General features: G+C 47.3%; 1 protein-coding gene across 2 annotated transcripts in view; it reads left to right on the top strand.

Annotated features, from left to right (window-relative positions):
• The window catches only part of LOC117359188 (proliferation marker protein Ki-67-like), a 244544-nt gene that overhangs the window by 173382 nt on the left and 55543 nt on the right, over positions 1-15619 (top strand). For both annotated transcript variants that reach the window (XM_033941515.1, XM_033941514.1), the window contains exon 13: positions 748-1586. In XM_033941515.1, the coding sequence (XP_033797406.1) occupies positions 748-1586 (839 nt within the window). The remainder of the gene's footprint in view (positions 1-747; positions 1587-15619) is intronic.

The raw sequence follows: 15619 nt of genomic DNA, 5'->3' as shown, positions 1-15619 counted from the left end.
ACCGGGGCGGGGCCTAAGGGCCCGCATTGCATCGGAGGAGGCCTACGGCAGAGGAGGGACTGAGCACCCCTCCTCCCAACTTTTAAAGGTACGGGGGGGGGGGGGGCAGTGTCAGGTAAGTTCGGAGGGGGGAGGGCATTTGGGGGGGTTCCCCAGGGAGCCGGGCCTGATGGCAGGAGGGAGTGAGCATCCCTCCTGCCTTTTTCTTCGGGGGGGGGGGATCTAATTTCTCCTTCCTAAATAAAATTTATCATGAATTGGTATATTTTGTAATTTAAGCCAGAGGCTGAGAGCAATTGGTATATGCAGAACATTGGGTAAAAGTTTTGCATTGTGTTGTTGGATCTTTGTTCAGATTTCACTCAAAGGAGATGGTCAGATAAAAGAGTAACATAGGAGTTTTGAGATCAAATGATCAGAGAACGCATTATTGTATTAACTGCAGACATCTGAATAGTTTTCCTGTAGAAAAAGTCATTGAATGCAGAGATTTTATTTGCAGCTGCATGATAGCATTGCTTGAATATGGTTTCAAAACAAAGCTTTTCATATAATTATAAATATTCATACCCCAAGGATTTTCTTATAAATTTATCTTGCATGTTTTCAAACTGACAACCGTTGGATCATTTTTTCTATCAAACATATTCAGATTATTATATTCAGATTATTTTAGTTCTTATATTATTTATATGCATATTCAGTTCAATATATTTGTTTAAAAACCTTTTAAACTTTTTTTTCTAGGAGAAATGTTCATTTCACCATTAAGTACACCTGATACTACAAAGAGGAGGCATTATAATCAAGATGCTGTAACTCGCCTTCTCCAAGGGCAAAGAGCTTCAAGTTCTAGCTTTGTTGGTATTAAAAAATTAATGAAGACACCTAAAGGAAGGACAGCAATTCTCAAAAATGTACCTGGGACAAACAGAAATAGCACAGAAGTTCTAGAGGAGACGGACTTAAAAGAAATGAAAAAATTAATGAAATCTAAAAACGTTACAGGTATTAAAAGCCTCATTAAGATTTCAAAAGAAAAGAGAGATTCTGAAGCATCATTTTCAGGCGTAAAAAGACTTTTTAAGACTCCTAGACAAAAAACAAAATCTGTTACGGATGCTGTTGCATTAAAAAGGTTGTTGAAGACTCCAAAGCAGAAAAAACAATTAGAAACAAATATAGTGAGACACACACGTAGGACCAGAATCCTTAAGCAGAAAGGGCAGCCTGTCAAAGATATGATTGGCATCAGGCGCATCTTGAAGACACCCAAGCAGAAAGGGCAGCTTGTGGAAGATATGGTTGGTGTTAAGCGCATCTTGAAGACACCCAAGCAGAAAGAGCAGCCTGTGGAAGATATGGTTGGTGTCAGGCGCATCTTCAAGACGCCCAAGCAGAAAGGGCAGCCTGTGGAAGATATGGTTGGTGTCAGGCGCATCTTCAAGACGCCCAAGCAGAAAGGGCAGCCTGTGGAAGATATGGTTGGTGTCAGGCGCATCTTCAAAACGCCTAAGCAGAAAGGGCAGCCCCTGGAAGATATGGTTGGAGTGAAAGCAATATTTGATTCACCAACAAAAAGCAAGGTAAAGCGGAGTTCTAATACCTATTATCACTTTGTTGATGCAAAAGATAGATGTTTGAATCCTAGTTGAAAGTTGCAAAATAGAAGAAAAATGTATGGTATGGTATTCTCTTATAGCAATAAATATTATCTTCAGTGAAATGAAATCCAGTACAGGCACTGAACAGCAATTTGCTACTGGTAAACTGTATGGTATTGCTGCATGTTGAGAAATTCCCATAAAAAGCGGACTCTGTGAAGATGAGCAATTCAGTATGGCATTATTGTTTCTTTTCTACTAATAGACTTAATTGCGTACTCCAGGGGTTCTCAACCTAGTCTTTAGGACAAATCCAGCCAGTCAGGTTGTCAGAATACTCACAATGAATATTAGAATGATTGGGGGTGTTGATCTTCAAGTGTTTCAACAAAAGAGAGAAAACCAGTGCCTGATGTGGCGTAGCGAGGGTGAGAGGCACCCCTGCTCCTTCCCCGATTCCCCTTTCCCTTCCCCGTACCTCTAGTTCACCGCCACACGTAACAACTTCAACGTGCTCCTCGTGAACCTGGTGGCTGTCCCTCTGACCTCACTTCTTATGTGCGCACCTGGAAGTAATGTCAGCGGGAGAGCTGACATGGTCATAAGGAACACATTGAAGTTGTTGCTCGTGGCAGTAAACAACTAGAGGTAGGCTGGAAGGGGAGGGGTGAGGGGATGAGTTGGAGCCACTAGATGTGGCCACCTTTTGCTTAAGTATGACTACGTTAGGGATAGATGATGATCAAATGAATATAATTTAAATTATAAAATCAAATAAATACTCATCAAATAGAACTAAATTTTTAAATATTTATTTAAAATATTTATTATCTGCCTAAAATCTAGGCAGCTTACAATAAAACATTCATAGTCAATTGAACAAATGAACCTTAAACAAATACCACATAGTTTACATCACCCATTAAGCTGTACTAATGATATAGAAAGCTCACCAAGAGCTAGATGCACTAAACAGGATCAGTCAGACCATGTTGGTCAGCTCTGATCCAGTTTTTGGCTGATTCTAAAAGAGCTATTGGTTCACTAAAAATTTTGCATACAGAGGTTTGTCGTAATCCCCATCTCTCCTGTCCAATTGATTGCTGGAGCGATTCTCACATATGCTCAGAGCTGACAGGGGAAAAGCCTCCTGCCACTCAACTGTTGGGGACAGGAAACTGCTTTTTTTATGGGCACGGATGCTGTGTATGTGTTATATACTTAATATCTGCCCCATTAAAAAGAGAAAATGCCCCCCAGACATACCCACCGTTGATGGCCCTCCCCTACATCCCCCTGTTGAACCGGCACCAGGAACAGACACCCCTCCCCCGGGGGGAACAATCAGCAGGAGGGATGCTCACTGCCGCCAGATGCTCCTCCAAACCTCCCCTTCCCCTTTCAGGTACCTTTGTCTGAAGAGAGCAGGAAGGAGGCAGCTCCGAGGCCCGCCGATCCAAAATGGTGGGGTGGACCTTCCCCTCCTTGATGCATCATGTGATGCACGGAAAGGGGCCTAAGACCTCAAATGACTTATATGCCAATCAGTGATACAGAAGGAGGAGCCTAAAGCCCTGATTGGCTCTTATGCCTAAGGCCCCTCCCCTTTTTTGACTCCTTGGATAATGTTTCCTTAAGTTATATGTGTTTATTTTCTGTTTAAACTCCCATTACTTTGTCTATACATTCCATTTCCACTTATCTCCTATGCTGCCTATTAAGATGATTTCATGTGTGTACCAGTATTTGAATGTTTAAATTCTGTAATCACTTATTCCAGTGCAATAGGGATGGTTTGCTGAACCAAGGGTCTTACACCCGCGAGTCCATTGCAGAAAATACTGATCCTTTTTTCAGCACCTCCTACACCCTGCTCTCTCCTGCCAAGTCAGTTGTTTCTTTTGCGAACAAGCCTGCAGGAGCAACTTTGATCTGCACGGTTTTCTTTTTTGTTTTTTCAAATATTTTTTTTGTTTTTTCACTCCATGGGCATCTCCTGATCAGTTGCGAGTAACTCTGAAGTTGCTTCAGCTTCATCTACTTCCATAGGCAGACAGGCATTATCCTTGCTTGAGCCAGGCAGCTACTCATTAGGGAGAGCCCCAAACTTCCTAACCTTCCTAACAACTTGTTCAGGATTGCTGGCTTTTCAAGGGGGAAGACGCGCCCTTTTCTACCTGAGTCAGCACCTTGCTGCTCCTCTCTTTGGTTCCCCTGGTGGTGACCTGGATAATAGGTATTCTGCTTGCTCTCAGGTCTGGCTTTAAACTCCTGGGTCCTAGCTCTGCTGTGTTCATGAGAAGGTTTGTGTAAAGTTTTCCCAGCCCCCAGCTCTAGCTTGCTAACAGGCTCAGGGAGATCTAAATAGTGGCGGGGCTGGGTCCTGGGCACCCCCTTTTTGGGTTTCCTGTCCCCTTTCCAGCACCCCCAGGGAGCTTGGCAGGCATGGAGCCTGACTGGTCACATACCCCCTCACTAAAAGAATGCTTATCCTGATAAGCATAAACATTTAGGTCCTAATGGCGACGCCTGTTCTATATTTCCTTTCCTCAGGGACCAGGTCAGGACAAAGATTTTCAAAGTCCTCCTTCCAAAAAAGGACCGTAGGTTCAGGGGTTCTTGATTTCTCAGTCTTAGTTCGGGGCTCTAAGTCCTCTAACCCTTCTATTTTTTCTGCGAGCACAGTAAGGACCTGAGCGATATCTTCCAGCTGACCTTCTCGCAGTTCCTGCATTTGGTTCTGTAGACTACTAACATCACCCCCAATCCCTTTTAAAGAGTCCTTGACGGTCCCTATCTGTAGGCCCTGCTGCTCCAACTGAGCCCTATTGGTCTGGCTCTGTTTAGCCATCTGTCAGGCTCTGCTCCTTCAGTAGCCCACACTTCCTGAGTTTTCTGAATTCTTTTAAGCTGTTGTATCATATCCTGCTGTTGGGACTGACTCCCAGCTCTTTTACTCTATTGAATCTGGGTCATTAATTTCTCCAGAGTGTCAGCATGTTGCTGACCCTACGCTAAAATTTCCTGAGCCTCCCCCCAATCAGGTCGGGTCCCCAGGAGTAGGCTCCTTTCTCAGTGTCTGCTTCAGACTTAGATCAGTGTATTTCTGGGAAAGTGCATTGAGTTCCCCTCTCCACTGGGCAGCCTGTTGGTCAGTCGTATCCCGTAGTTCCTTGCTAAGGAATACCATCTCTTGACGGAGGCTTTCAATATTTTCCTCCCCGGGAGGACCACCCGTGGTCTGGCTAACTGGAACCCATTCGCTAGGCTCTTTTCCCTGAGATTCAATCTGAGCATTACCCTTTCTAGGCTGGGATTTGATATCACCTTCTGGGTTTATGTGATGGCAGCTTGACTCGGTAGAGCCGAACCCTTTTGTCCAGCTATCAGTACACGGGAGCTGCACCCAGCGCTCTAACTTGGCATGCCATATGCGCTCACATATCATCTGTGCCACCTTGTCCCCACGCTTAACCTGATAGTTGCTGTCACCATGGTTAACTAATAGTATGGTGATATTACCCCTATAGTCAGGATCAATCACTCCCGCAGACACATCCAGAGAGTGCCGAGCAGCTAATCCCGACCTAGCCCCTGTCCTCAGATATGACCCTGGAGGAGGTGAAACTTGCAAATCGATTTGCACCAGGGCTCTTCCTTTTGCAGGGACCATCTGTTCATGGGCAGCGTACAAATCACATCCGGCCACTTTTGAATATGCTTGAGTAGGGGCCCAGGCATTTTCAGACAACGGTATCTCCTAATCGTGGGATACTACTGTTAACGGGTGGCTCTCCATCTGGGTCACCTTCTCTGCCAACCTCCCCTGCTTGGGACCCCCTTGTTCCTCACTTATACCTGCTTATCAACTTGCGCAAGTTCTTCCAGCTACTTGATCATCAGAATGCCAGTCTGCACGACTACCTGACCAAGGACTGGCCAATCCCTGCCTAAAATAAAAGGGAAAGATGTAGCATCCAAAATAGCCAATTGCATGACATAAGGCTTACACTCGTGTTTCATGGTCACTGTGGCTTGGGGGTACTCTTTCCTATCCCCATGAACACACACTACTGGAACTTTATCCATGTCTTTTTTTAACTAAGGGAGACCCACAGATCTGTTCCCATATCTGACGTGACATGACAGACTGTGTTCAGCCCCTGTATCAATCAGGGCATGCACCTTTTTCCCTGCTAACAGGGCGGGTATTTGACCCTCCTGCCTATCCTTTACTCCAAGGCCCCGGGAAATCACAAAATCTCTTTTCTCCCGGCATAACCTTTGAGTATATCCTGCATTCCCACATCTATAACATTTCCTTTCAGTGCAAGGCCAGCCGAAGGGAGACTGTAGGAGCTGTGCCTAGTCCTGAGCACATGGCAGAACAGTGAGCGGAGAGTGTGCTAGCAGGAAGAAGCAGAGAGGAGCAGAGAAGGTGGTGCTAGCAGGGGAAGAGGCGAGAGCTAACTCCGCCCACCCCTGACGTCACCAGCCAAACTCCCCCCATAAAAGGGGACAAGCCAACGGCAGAGAGTCCACAGTGCAAGGCCAGCCGAAGGGAGACTGTAGGAGCTGTGCCTAGTCCTGAGCACATGGTAGAAGAGTCCTGAGCACATGGCAGAACAGTGAGCGGAGAGTGTGCTAGCAGGAAGAAGCAGAGAGAGGAGCAGAGAAGGCGGTGCTAGCAGGGGAAGAGGCGAGAGCTAACTCTGCCCACCCCTGACGTCAACAGCCAAACTCCCCCCATAAAAGGGGACAAACCAACGGCAGAGAGTCCACAGTGCAAGGCCAGCCGAAGGGAGACTGTAGGAGCTGTGCCTAGTCCTGAGCACATGGTAGAAGAGTCCTGAGCACATGGCAGAACAGTGAGCGGAGAGTGTGCTAGCAGGAAGAAGCAGAGAGAGGAGCAGAGAAGGCGGTGCTAGCAGGGGAAGAGGCGAGAGCTAACTCCGCCCACCCCTGATGTCACCAGCCAAACTCTCCCCATAAAAGGGGATGAGCCAACGGCGCGCAGCCGTTCGGCGCACGGCGAAGGCGAGTGGCAAAGGCGCTCGCCTTAGCGAGAGCGCCTTAAGAAGAGCCAAACTACACAAGACAACGATACCTTAGGGCAACAAGCGGATCTCTCAATCACACTATCCCTTCACCCTAATCGTACAGGCTCTCATACTAACTCACAGACAGCAACCCTCTCAGACACCTCAAACTCTCAGTTTCTCAGACACCCTTATCTTTCAAGCACTAGATCCCCAATCTTCCAACTCTCAGACACCCTAATCTTTCAAAATCTCACACCTGCTCACAGACAGATTTTTCTAATTTTCCTAATTCTCTACCTTACTGACAGGCAGACCTCAATTACAAATCAGCAATGGCAGGGAGGACAAGAAGCGCGAAGTCTACAATCAAGACCAGTATTCCATTCGCTATGTGGATCCAGGAAGCGACCACGGACTGCGTGCAGAAGGAGGAGGACCCAGGACAGTGGACAGAGGTCTCAGTGCAGACCGAGACCATCCCCCAGCGCTACACTAAAGTCTCTACACAGACAGAGGAGGCCGCACAGCTGGATGGAGATCTCATGCAGGAACTAAGGAGCCTCAGGGAGGAGGTGATACGCCTGAGAAGCATCCGAGAGGACGAGGCCTACATCGACGGAGTCATCCAGGAGCTGTCCCAAATCACCGAGCAGGCCCATGACAAGTCCATCCTCGAGACGCCCAAATCATCAGCTTTGAAACCAACAATTGGCAAGTGACAAGTGACTCCTGGCAGCTAGTGACCTCCTCCATGGGCAAACATAGGAGACCCTCCCCCCCCCCTTTTCAATCTCTTCATCTTCTCCTTCTTCTTACAAACAGGGTAGCTATACATCAACCCCTCAACTCACCCTGCGGAACAAATTCCAGATTCTTCAGGAAGGAATTGCCGATGAGGAACAAGAGCAGGAACAGGAGCAGGCCTAACACATAGCTCCATCTCCAGGGACAACTGACCGGCTCCCCCCAAAGAAGCGCAGAGTAATAGTCATTGGGGATTCCATGCTGAGGGGCACCGAGGGACCAATTTGTAATCTAGGGAGGTCTGCTGTCTGCCTGGAGCCAGGATACGAGATGTCAATGCCAGTCTGGATAGACTACTCACGCCCCGAGACCACTTTCCTATGCTTCTTGTCCACAAAGGAACCAACGACACTGCCAGGAACACACCGGAGACCATCACAGAAACTTTGGAGCACTGGGTGAGAGGCTGAAGCGGACAGGAGCGCAGGTGGTTTTCTCATCAATCCTCCCAGTTAGAGGCAAGGGAAGAGCCAGAGATGAACGTATCCTGAAGACGAACGAGTGGCTACAGGGATGGTGCCGGGATATGAACTTCGGATTCCTAAACCATGGGGAAGCGCTACAAGGACTTCAGGGACCAGACGGACTCCATCTGACCAGTAGGGGTAAGAACGTCTTCGGACACCGACTAGTCCGCCTGCTTCACAGGGCTTTAAACTAGGTAAGTCGGGAGAGGGCACCCATTCACATATTAGTGCAGAAAGGAATTATCCTGATGAGGTGAGTCGAAACTCCGCTTCCATGTCCAAGGTAAGTACCCACATTGCAAACAGTTCTTTAGGAGTCACACCGACTCGGGTAGCATACGCCTCACAGGGACTTAGCAAACACAAGATATGGAGGGCCATGTATGTCAATGCACACAGTTTAGGTAACAAAATTCTAGAATTGGAGGCTGAAATAAGGAATGCCGACCTAGATGTGGTGGCAATATCTGAAACTTGGTTCACGGACTCACATGGGTGGGATATGGCTATATCGGGCTACAATCTACTTCGTCAGGACAGAGAGGGCAGGTTAGGAAGGGGGGTAGCTCTATACATTAAAGAGGACATCAAAACCACCAGGATCACAGATGTCAAGTACACCGGGGAGTCCCTCTGGGTAAACCTGGCAAGAGGCAGAGAAAAATGCCTGTATCTAGGTGTGGTAAACAGACCCCCAAGACAGCTGGAAGACATGGACGCAGAATTAATTGAAGACATAGAGAATATCACTCTACGAGGAGAAGCTGTACTGCTAGGGGACTTCAATATGCCTGATGCAGACTGGAACTCATTTTCAGTGACAAACAGCGGTAGCAGGAGGCTCTTAACCTCCATAAAGGGAGCATGTCTCAAACAAATGGTAACGGAGCCCACTAGGGCCCAGGCGATCCTCGACCTGGTACTCGGGTACGGGGAAAGCGTCTCAGAGGTCTCAGTAGGAGATACGCTAGCCTCCAGCGACCACAACATAATATGGTTCAACCTTAGGAAAGGCTTCCCTAGATCAAACACGAAACAAAGGTACTCAATTTCCGGGGCACAGACTTCGCACGCATGGGAGATTTCGTCAATCGGACGCTGCAGGACCAAGCGGAGACCGATGATGTAGAAACTAAGTGGTTAACACTGAAATCAACCATACATGAAGCAACTAGCCGCTTCATAAAATTAGTAAATAAACGACAAAGAAACAATAAACCCCAATGGTTCACCGCGGAGATCTCGCGCCTCATTAAGGAGAAGAAAAAAGCGTTTCTCTCCTACAAGCACACGGAGAAAAGAGAGGCAAAGGTAGAATATAAGACCAGGTCTACAGCGGTCAAAATGGCAGTTAGGGAGGCAAAACTTAGAGTGGAAGAAATTCTGGCAAAAAAAACATTAAAAAGGGGGACAAATCCTTCTTCAGGTATATTAGTGACAGAAAAAGGAACACAGGCGGGATAGTATGCCTTAGAAGACCGGACGGAAGTTACGTGGAAGCAGATTCCGATAAAGCCGAACTACTGAATGAATACTTCTGCTCAGTCTTCACCTGTGAGGCACCGGGACACGGTCCGCAGTTGAAGGCAACACAAAGCACACAAGACCCGTTTCAGAATTTTGAGTTCACACCAGGTGAAGTTTACAGTGAACTGGCAAGACTCAAGGTGAACAAAGCCATGGGGCCAGACAATTTGCACCCAAGAGTGCTCAGAGAATTGAGCGATGTCCTTGGGAAACCGCCCCCCCCCCCCAACATTACCGATCCCCCCCCCCGATAATATCGATAGCTGGCAGGAGGGTGCCCAATCTCTCCTGCCCGAAGATGCACCCCCCCGGCGATAACCCCCCCCCAAACCTCCACTCCACCAAACCTGTTCTTAGATGGGTCTTGCACGACTTGAGCCGGCAGGCACGCCTCGTCGAAATGAAGCGGGCCCGCCCCTTCCCGGCCCATCCCGCTGAAGCCTAAGGCCTGATTGGCCCAGGCTCTAGAAGCCTGGACCAATCAGGCCTTAGGCATAGCGGGCCTGCCCATCCCCACTTAATCTAAGGTCTGTTTGGCCAATCAGGCCTTAGATTAAGTGGGGATGGGCGGACCCGCTATGCCTAATGCCTGATTGGTCCAGACTTCTAGAGCCTGGGCCAATCAGGCCTTAGGCTTCGGCGGGATGGGCCGGGAAGGGGTGGGCCCGCTTCATTTCGACGAGGCGTGCCTGCCGGCTCAAGACGTGCAAGACCCATCTAAGAACAGGTTTGGTGGAGTGGAGGTTTGGGGGGGGTTAGCGCCGGGGGGGTGCGTCTTCGGACAGGAGGGATTGGGCACCCTCCTGCCAGCTATCGATATTGTCGGGGGCGGGGGGCGGTCAGTAGTGTCGGGGGGACGGTCGTTAGTGTCGGGGGGGGTGCGTCTTCGGGCAGAGGGTTTGGGCACCCTCCTGGTCAGGGGGCCGCGGCCCGCTATATTTATAGCGGCAGAGAGATCCCTTGCCGCGATAAGTGTAGCGGGCCGTGTCTAATCTAACCCGTTTCTCTAACCCGCGTCTGTAACATGGACGCCGGTTACAGAATCGGGGTTTAGTTTAGGCCGATTCTGAATAGGACGCCTCTCTCGGGCGTCCTATTCAGAATCAGGGCCTAGGTGTCTTGCGGGCCTCGCCTTCAATATAGGCGGCCTGCCTGGGGAGTATTTTTTTTTAAAAACGTGCATCCTGATTGGCTGATTAGACAGCTGTAGGACGCCTACAGCTGCCTAAAATCGGGACGCACTTTTAGAGAATCAGGCCCTAACTGCATGGGTCAATGATTGGCTGAGTGGCAGACTTCAGAGGGTGGTGGTTAATGGTACCCTCTCTAAAACATCGGAGGTGACCAGTGGAATGCCGCAGGGCTCGGTCCTTGGTCCACTCCTTTTCAACATATTCATAGGGGATCTGACTCAAGGGCTTCAAGGTAAAATAACACTATTCGCCGATGACGCCAAACTATGTAATGTAGTAAGTGAATGCAGTTTACAGAATTATATGGCGCAGGACCTGCTTACATTGGAAAGTTGGTCCTCAACCTGGCAGCTAGGCTTCAATGCTAAGAAATGTAAGGTCATGCACCTCGGAAGCGGAAATCCATGTAGGACGTACTTCTTGAACGGAGAAACTTTAACTAGGACTTCAGCAGAATGAGATTTAGGAGTAATCATCAGTGCAGACATGAAAACTGCCAATCAAATGGAGAAGGCTTCATCTAAGGCAAGGCAGATATTGGGTTGTATCAATAGAAGTTTCGTCAGCCGAAAGCCTGAAGTCATAATGCCGTTGTACAGGGCCATGGTGAGACCTTATCTGGAGTACTGTGTGCAATTCTGGAGGCCACATTACAGTAAAGACGTGCGCAGAATTGAATCGGTTCAGCGGACGGCCACCAGGATGATCTCGGGGCTCAAGGGTCTCTCGTACGAAGAGAGACTGAACAAATTGCAGCTCTATACTCTCGAGGAACATAGGGAGAGGGGAGACATGATCGAAACATTTAAGTACCTCACGAGACGTGTCGAAGTGGAAGATGATATTTTCTTTCTCAAGGGACCCTCGGCCACAAGAGGGCACCCGCTCAAACTCAGGGGCGGAAAATTTCATGGCGACACCAGAAAGTATTTCTTCACAGAGAGAGTGGTTGATCATTGGAACAAGCTTCCAGTGCAGATGATCGAGGCATACAGCGTGCCAGACTTTAAGAATAAATGGGATACCCATGTGGGATTCCTACGAGGGTCAAGATAAGGAAATTGGGTCATTAGGGCAGAGACAGGGGGTGGGTAAGCAGAGTGGGCAGACTTGATGGGCTGTAGCCCTTTTCTGCCGTCATCTTCTATGTTTCTATGGTTGGGTATTAGGTCTGGGAGAAGTGGTATGAGAATCCTTTGGTGTGGGTTTCCTAGACCACCCCTTGTTCCGATCCCCTGGGTTCTGCCTAGGTAAGGGTCCTTGCCCCGGGCTTGGGCCTTCCCCTGAAGGTTCCTAGGCATCAAGGTAAGCCTCTGTGACTTCTAGGACCTGTCCTAGCGTTTTACAATTCTGTCTCTTGATCCAAGATCTTAAGTTTTTAGGGACAGCCTCTAACATCTGTTCTTTCACTATTTCAGTGAACAGAGCTCTTGCATCATTCAGAAACGGTTGCAGCCACTTCTCAGCTAGCTTCGTGATTCACTGAAGTAAAGCCTTAGGCCTTTCTGAATGCAGCATGTGGGATGCCCTAAACTTTTGTCAATAGTCAGTGGTGAAGCCAAGGTAATCTAAAATATGAGTCTTTACTACAAGGTAACTATTAGCCTGCTCGGAACTTAGGGTCTGAAAGGCCGCTAAGGTCTCGCTGGCTAAGCAGGGTAATAGCCTGTAAACCCATTGCTCCTGGGGCCAACCTGCAGCCACAGCAATTCGCTCAAAAGAACTGAGAAAGTCATCAGGGGCATCTCCGGACGCTATTACATTACATTAGGGATTTCTATTCCGCCATTACCTTGCAGTTCATGGCGGATTACAAAAGAATTATCCAAGATGTATTACAACAAGAACTTACAAAAAAAATTGGTCATTTTCAAAGAGAGTAAGAAATGGATAAGGTTATTTGTTTGGGGTAGTTGGCTTTAGTGAGAGGTGGAGTTTGAGACTTGCGGTATTATTTCTTTTTTCAGTGTTTTCTTGAAGAGTATGGTCTTTATTTCTTTTCTAAAAGTCTTATAGTCGAGGGATGCCGTCAGTAGATTGGCGATTTGGTTGTCTAGTTTGGCTGCTTGAGTGGCCAGGAGGACATCATATAGTTTTTTCCGTTTGACCTCCTTAATTGGGTATGAGAATGGGGTGTGAGTTTTCCTATGTTTGGTTGCGGTGTTGTGGATGAGGCAGTTATTCAGGTAGTTTGGACTGTCTCCGTATAAAGTCTTAAATAGTAGGCAGTAGAATTTAAATTGTAGTCTTGCTGGGATCGGAAGCCAGTGCGATTGGAGATATGCTTCTGTAATGTGATCATGTTTCTTTAATGAGTAGATGAGTCTTAGTGCAAGTTCAAGATGAGTCCCAGTTCAAGATTCTGGGAAGGAAGCTGAAGATGAGGAACCAGAAGATAGCATTTTCAGAGATCCTACCAGTACGGAGGGCAGATGTGAAAAGGCAGGAAGAACTACAATCAATAAATGCGTGGATGAGGAAATGGTGTGAGGAAGAAGGATTCCACTTCGTGAGGAACTGGACAACGTTCTGGGGCAAGAGCAAGCTCTACAGGAGAGATGGACTGCACCTGAGCACGGCAGGAACTAGACTTCTAGAAAACAACGTCAGGAGAGTAATAGAACAGGCTTTAAACTAACAAGAAGGGGAAAGCCGATAGTCGACCAAGCATCGACGATTCGGAAGAAGGTATCCCGTGAAAATACTGAGGGGAAAAAAGGCCGGGAAGAAGCAAGGGACAAATTGCAAGAGGAGGTTAGAAAGATTGTAGCAAAAGAGAAGAAAATAAAGACCGAAGCACAGGAAATGGAAATGAAGACAACAAAATACCAGGATCTAAATTGCATATATACCAATGCAAGGAGCCTGAGAAACAAAATGGGGGAACTAGAAGCCATGGCCAATGCAGAAGACATAGACATCATTGGAATCTCTGAAACATGGTGGAATAAGGAAAACAAATGGGATACAGCACTGTCGGGGTACAAGCTCTATCGCCAGGACAGATCAGGACAGAAGGGAGGTGGAGTAGCCCTATACATAAAAGAAAGCATACGATCGACAAAAATGGACACAGCAGAGACGGCCAACAAGCTAGAATCGCTATGGGTTAAAATACCAGGAAGGAAAGGGCCTGAAATAAAGATAGGCCTATACTATCGTCCACCTGGACAAACCGGAGATATCGATGAAGAAATGAAAGCCGAGATGAAGCGAGAATGCAAAAGCGGTAACACAGTTATTATGGGAGACTTCAACTACCCTGGGATAGACTGGAGTCTTGGAAGTTCAAAATGCGCTAGAGAGACAGAATTCCTGGAAGCTACACGGGATTGCTTCATGGAGCAGCTTGTTAGAGAACTGACGAGAGGAAATGCCACTGGATCTAATCCTAAATGGGTTAAGGGAACCTGCAAAGGAAGTAGAAGTAGTGGGACCGTTGGGAAACAGTGATCATAATATGATCAAGTTCAAGGTTGAGGTAGGAATACCAAAAGGGAAGAGAACCATAGCGACAACTTTTAACTTCAGGAAAGGAAACTACGAGGCAATGAGGGAAATGGTAAGAAAGAAACTTAGGAACACTTCCAAAAAATGGCAAACAGTACAACATGCCTGGTCTTTTTTCAAGGGCATGGTGAGCGAGGCGCAAAATATATATATCCCCAGGTTCAGAAAGGGGTGCACAAAGAGTCGAACAAAAGACCCGGCGTGGATAACCAAAATAGTGAAGGAAGCAATAGGCAATAAGAAAAATTCATTCGGGAAGTGGAAAAAGGATAAAACTGAGGGGAACTGGAAAAGAGCACAGGAAAAATCAAAAAGAATGTCACCGTGTGGTTCGAAAAGCCAAAAGAGAATACGAAGAGAGGCTAGCCAGGGAAGCACAAAACTTCAAACCGTTCTTTAAATATGTTAAAGGGAAGGAGCCGGCTAGGGAGGAGGTAGGACCACTGGACGACGGAGACAGGAAGGGAGTGGTGAAGGAGGAGAAAGAAGTGGCAGAAAGGCTTAACATGTTCTTTTCATCTGTATTTACAAATGAGGACACATCAAACATACTGGAACCTGAGCAATTCTTTCATGGAAGTCAAGCAGAAAAATTAACATCCATAGAAGTGAGCCTTGAAGACGTACGCAGGCAGATAGAAAAACTAAAAACTGACAAATCCCCAGGTCCGGACGGAATATATCCAAGGGTTCTGAAGGAATTAAAGGAGGAGATAGCGGAACTACTACAGCAAATTTGCAACCTATCCCTAAAAACAGGAGTGATCCCGGAGGATTGGAAGATAGCCAACGTTACGCCCATCTTTAAAAAGGGATCAAGAGGTGACCCTGGAAACTACAGACCAGTGAGTCTGACCTCGGTTCCGGGAAAAATGGCGGAAGCTCTGATAAAAGAAAACATCGATGAACATTTCGAAAGGAACAAACTTCTGATAACCAGCCAACATGGTTTCTGCAAGGGGAGATCGTGCCTAACGAACTTATTGCACTTCTTCGAGGGAGTTAACAAACAAATGGACAGAGGAGACCCCATAGACATCATATATCTAGATTTCCAAAAAGCCATTGATAAGGTGCCCCATGAACGTCTACTCCGGAAACTGAAGAACCATGGGGTGTTAGGAGATGTACATAGATGGATCAGAAACTGGTTGGAAGGTAGAAAGCAAAGGGTAGGAGTGAAAGGCCACTACTCTGAATGGAGGAAGGTCACGAGTGGTGTACCGCTGGGCTTGGTGCTTGGGCCGCTGCTATTTAATATATTCATAAATGATCTAGAAACAGGGACAAAGTGTGAGATAATAAAATTTGCAGACGACACCAAACTATTTAGTGGTGCTCGGACTATAGAGGACTGCGAAGAATTGCAAAGGGACTTGAACAAGCTAGGGGAATGGGCGACGAGGTGGCAGATGAAGTTCAAAGTTGAGAAATGCAAAGTATTACATATGGGAAGCAGAAACTTGAGGTAC

This window comes from Geotrypetes seraphini, chromosome 4 (genome assembly GCF_902459505.1).
Source record: "Geotrypetes seraphini chromosome 4, aGeoSer1.1, whole genome shotgun sequence".
In the NCBI taxonomy this organism is placed as follows: Eukaryota; Metazoa; Chordata; class Amphibia; order Gymnophiona; family Dermophiidae; genus Geotrypetes; species Geotrypetes seraphini.
The sequence above is the reverse complement of the archived record's forward strand: the minus strand, read 5'-3'. Positions and strand labels throughout refer to the sequence as shown.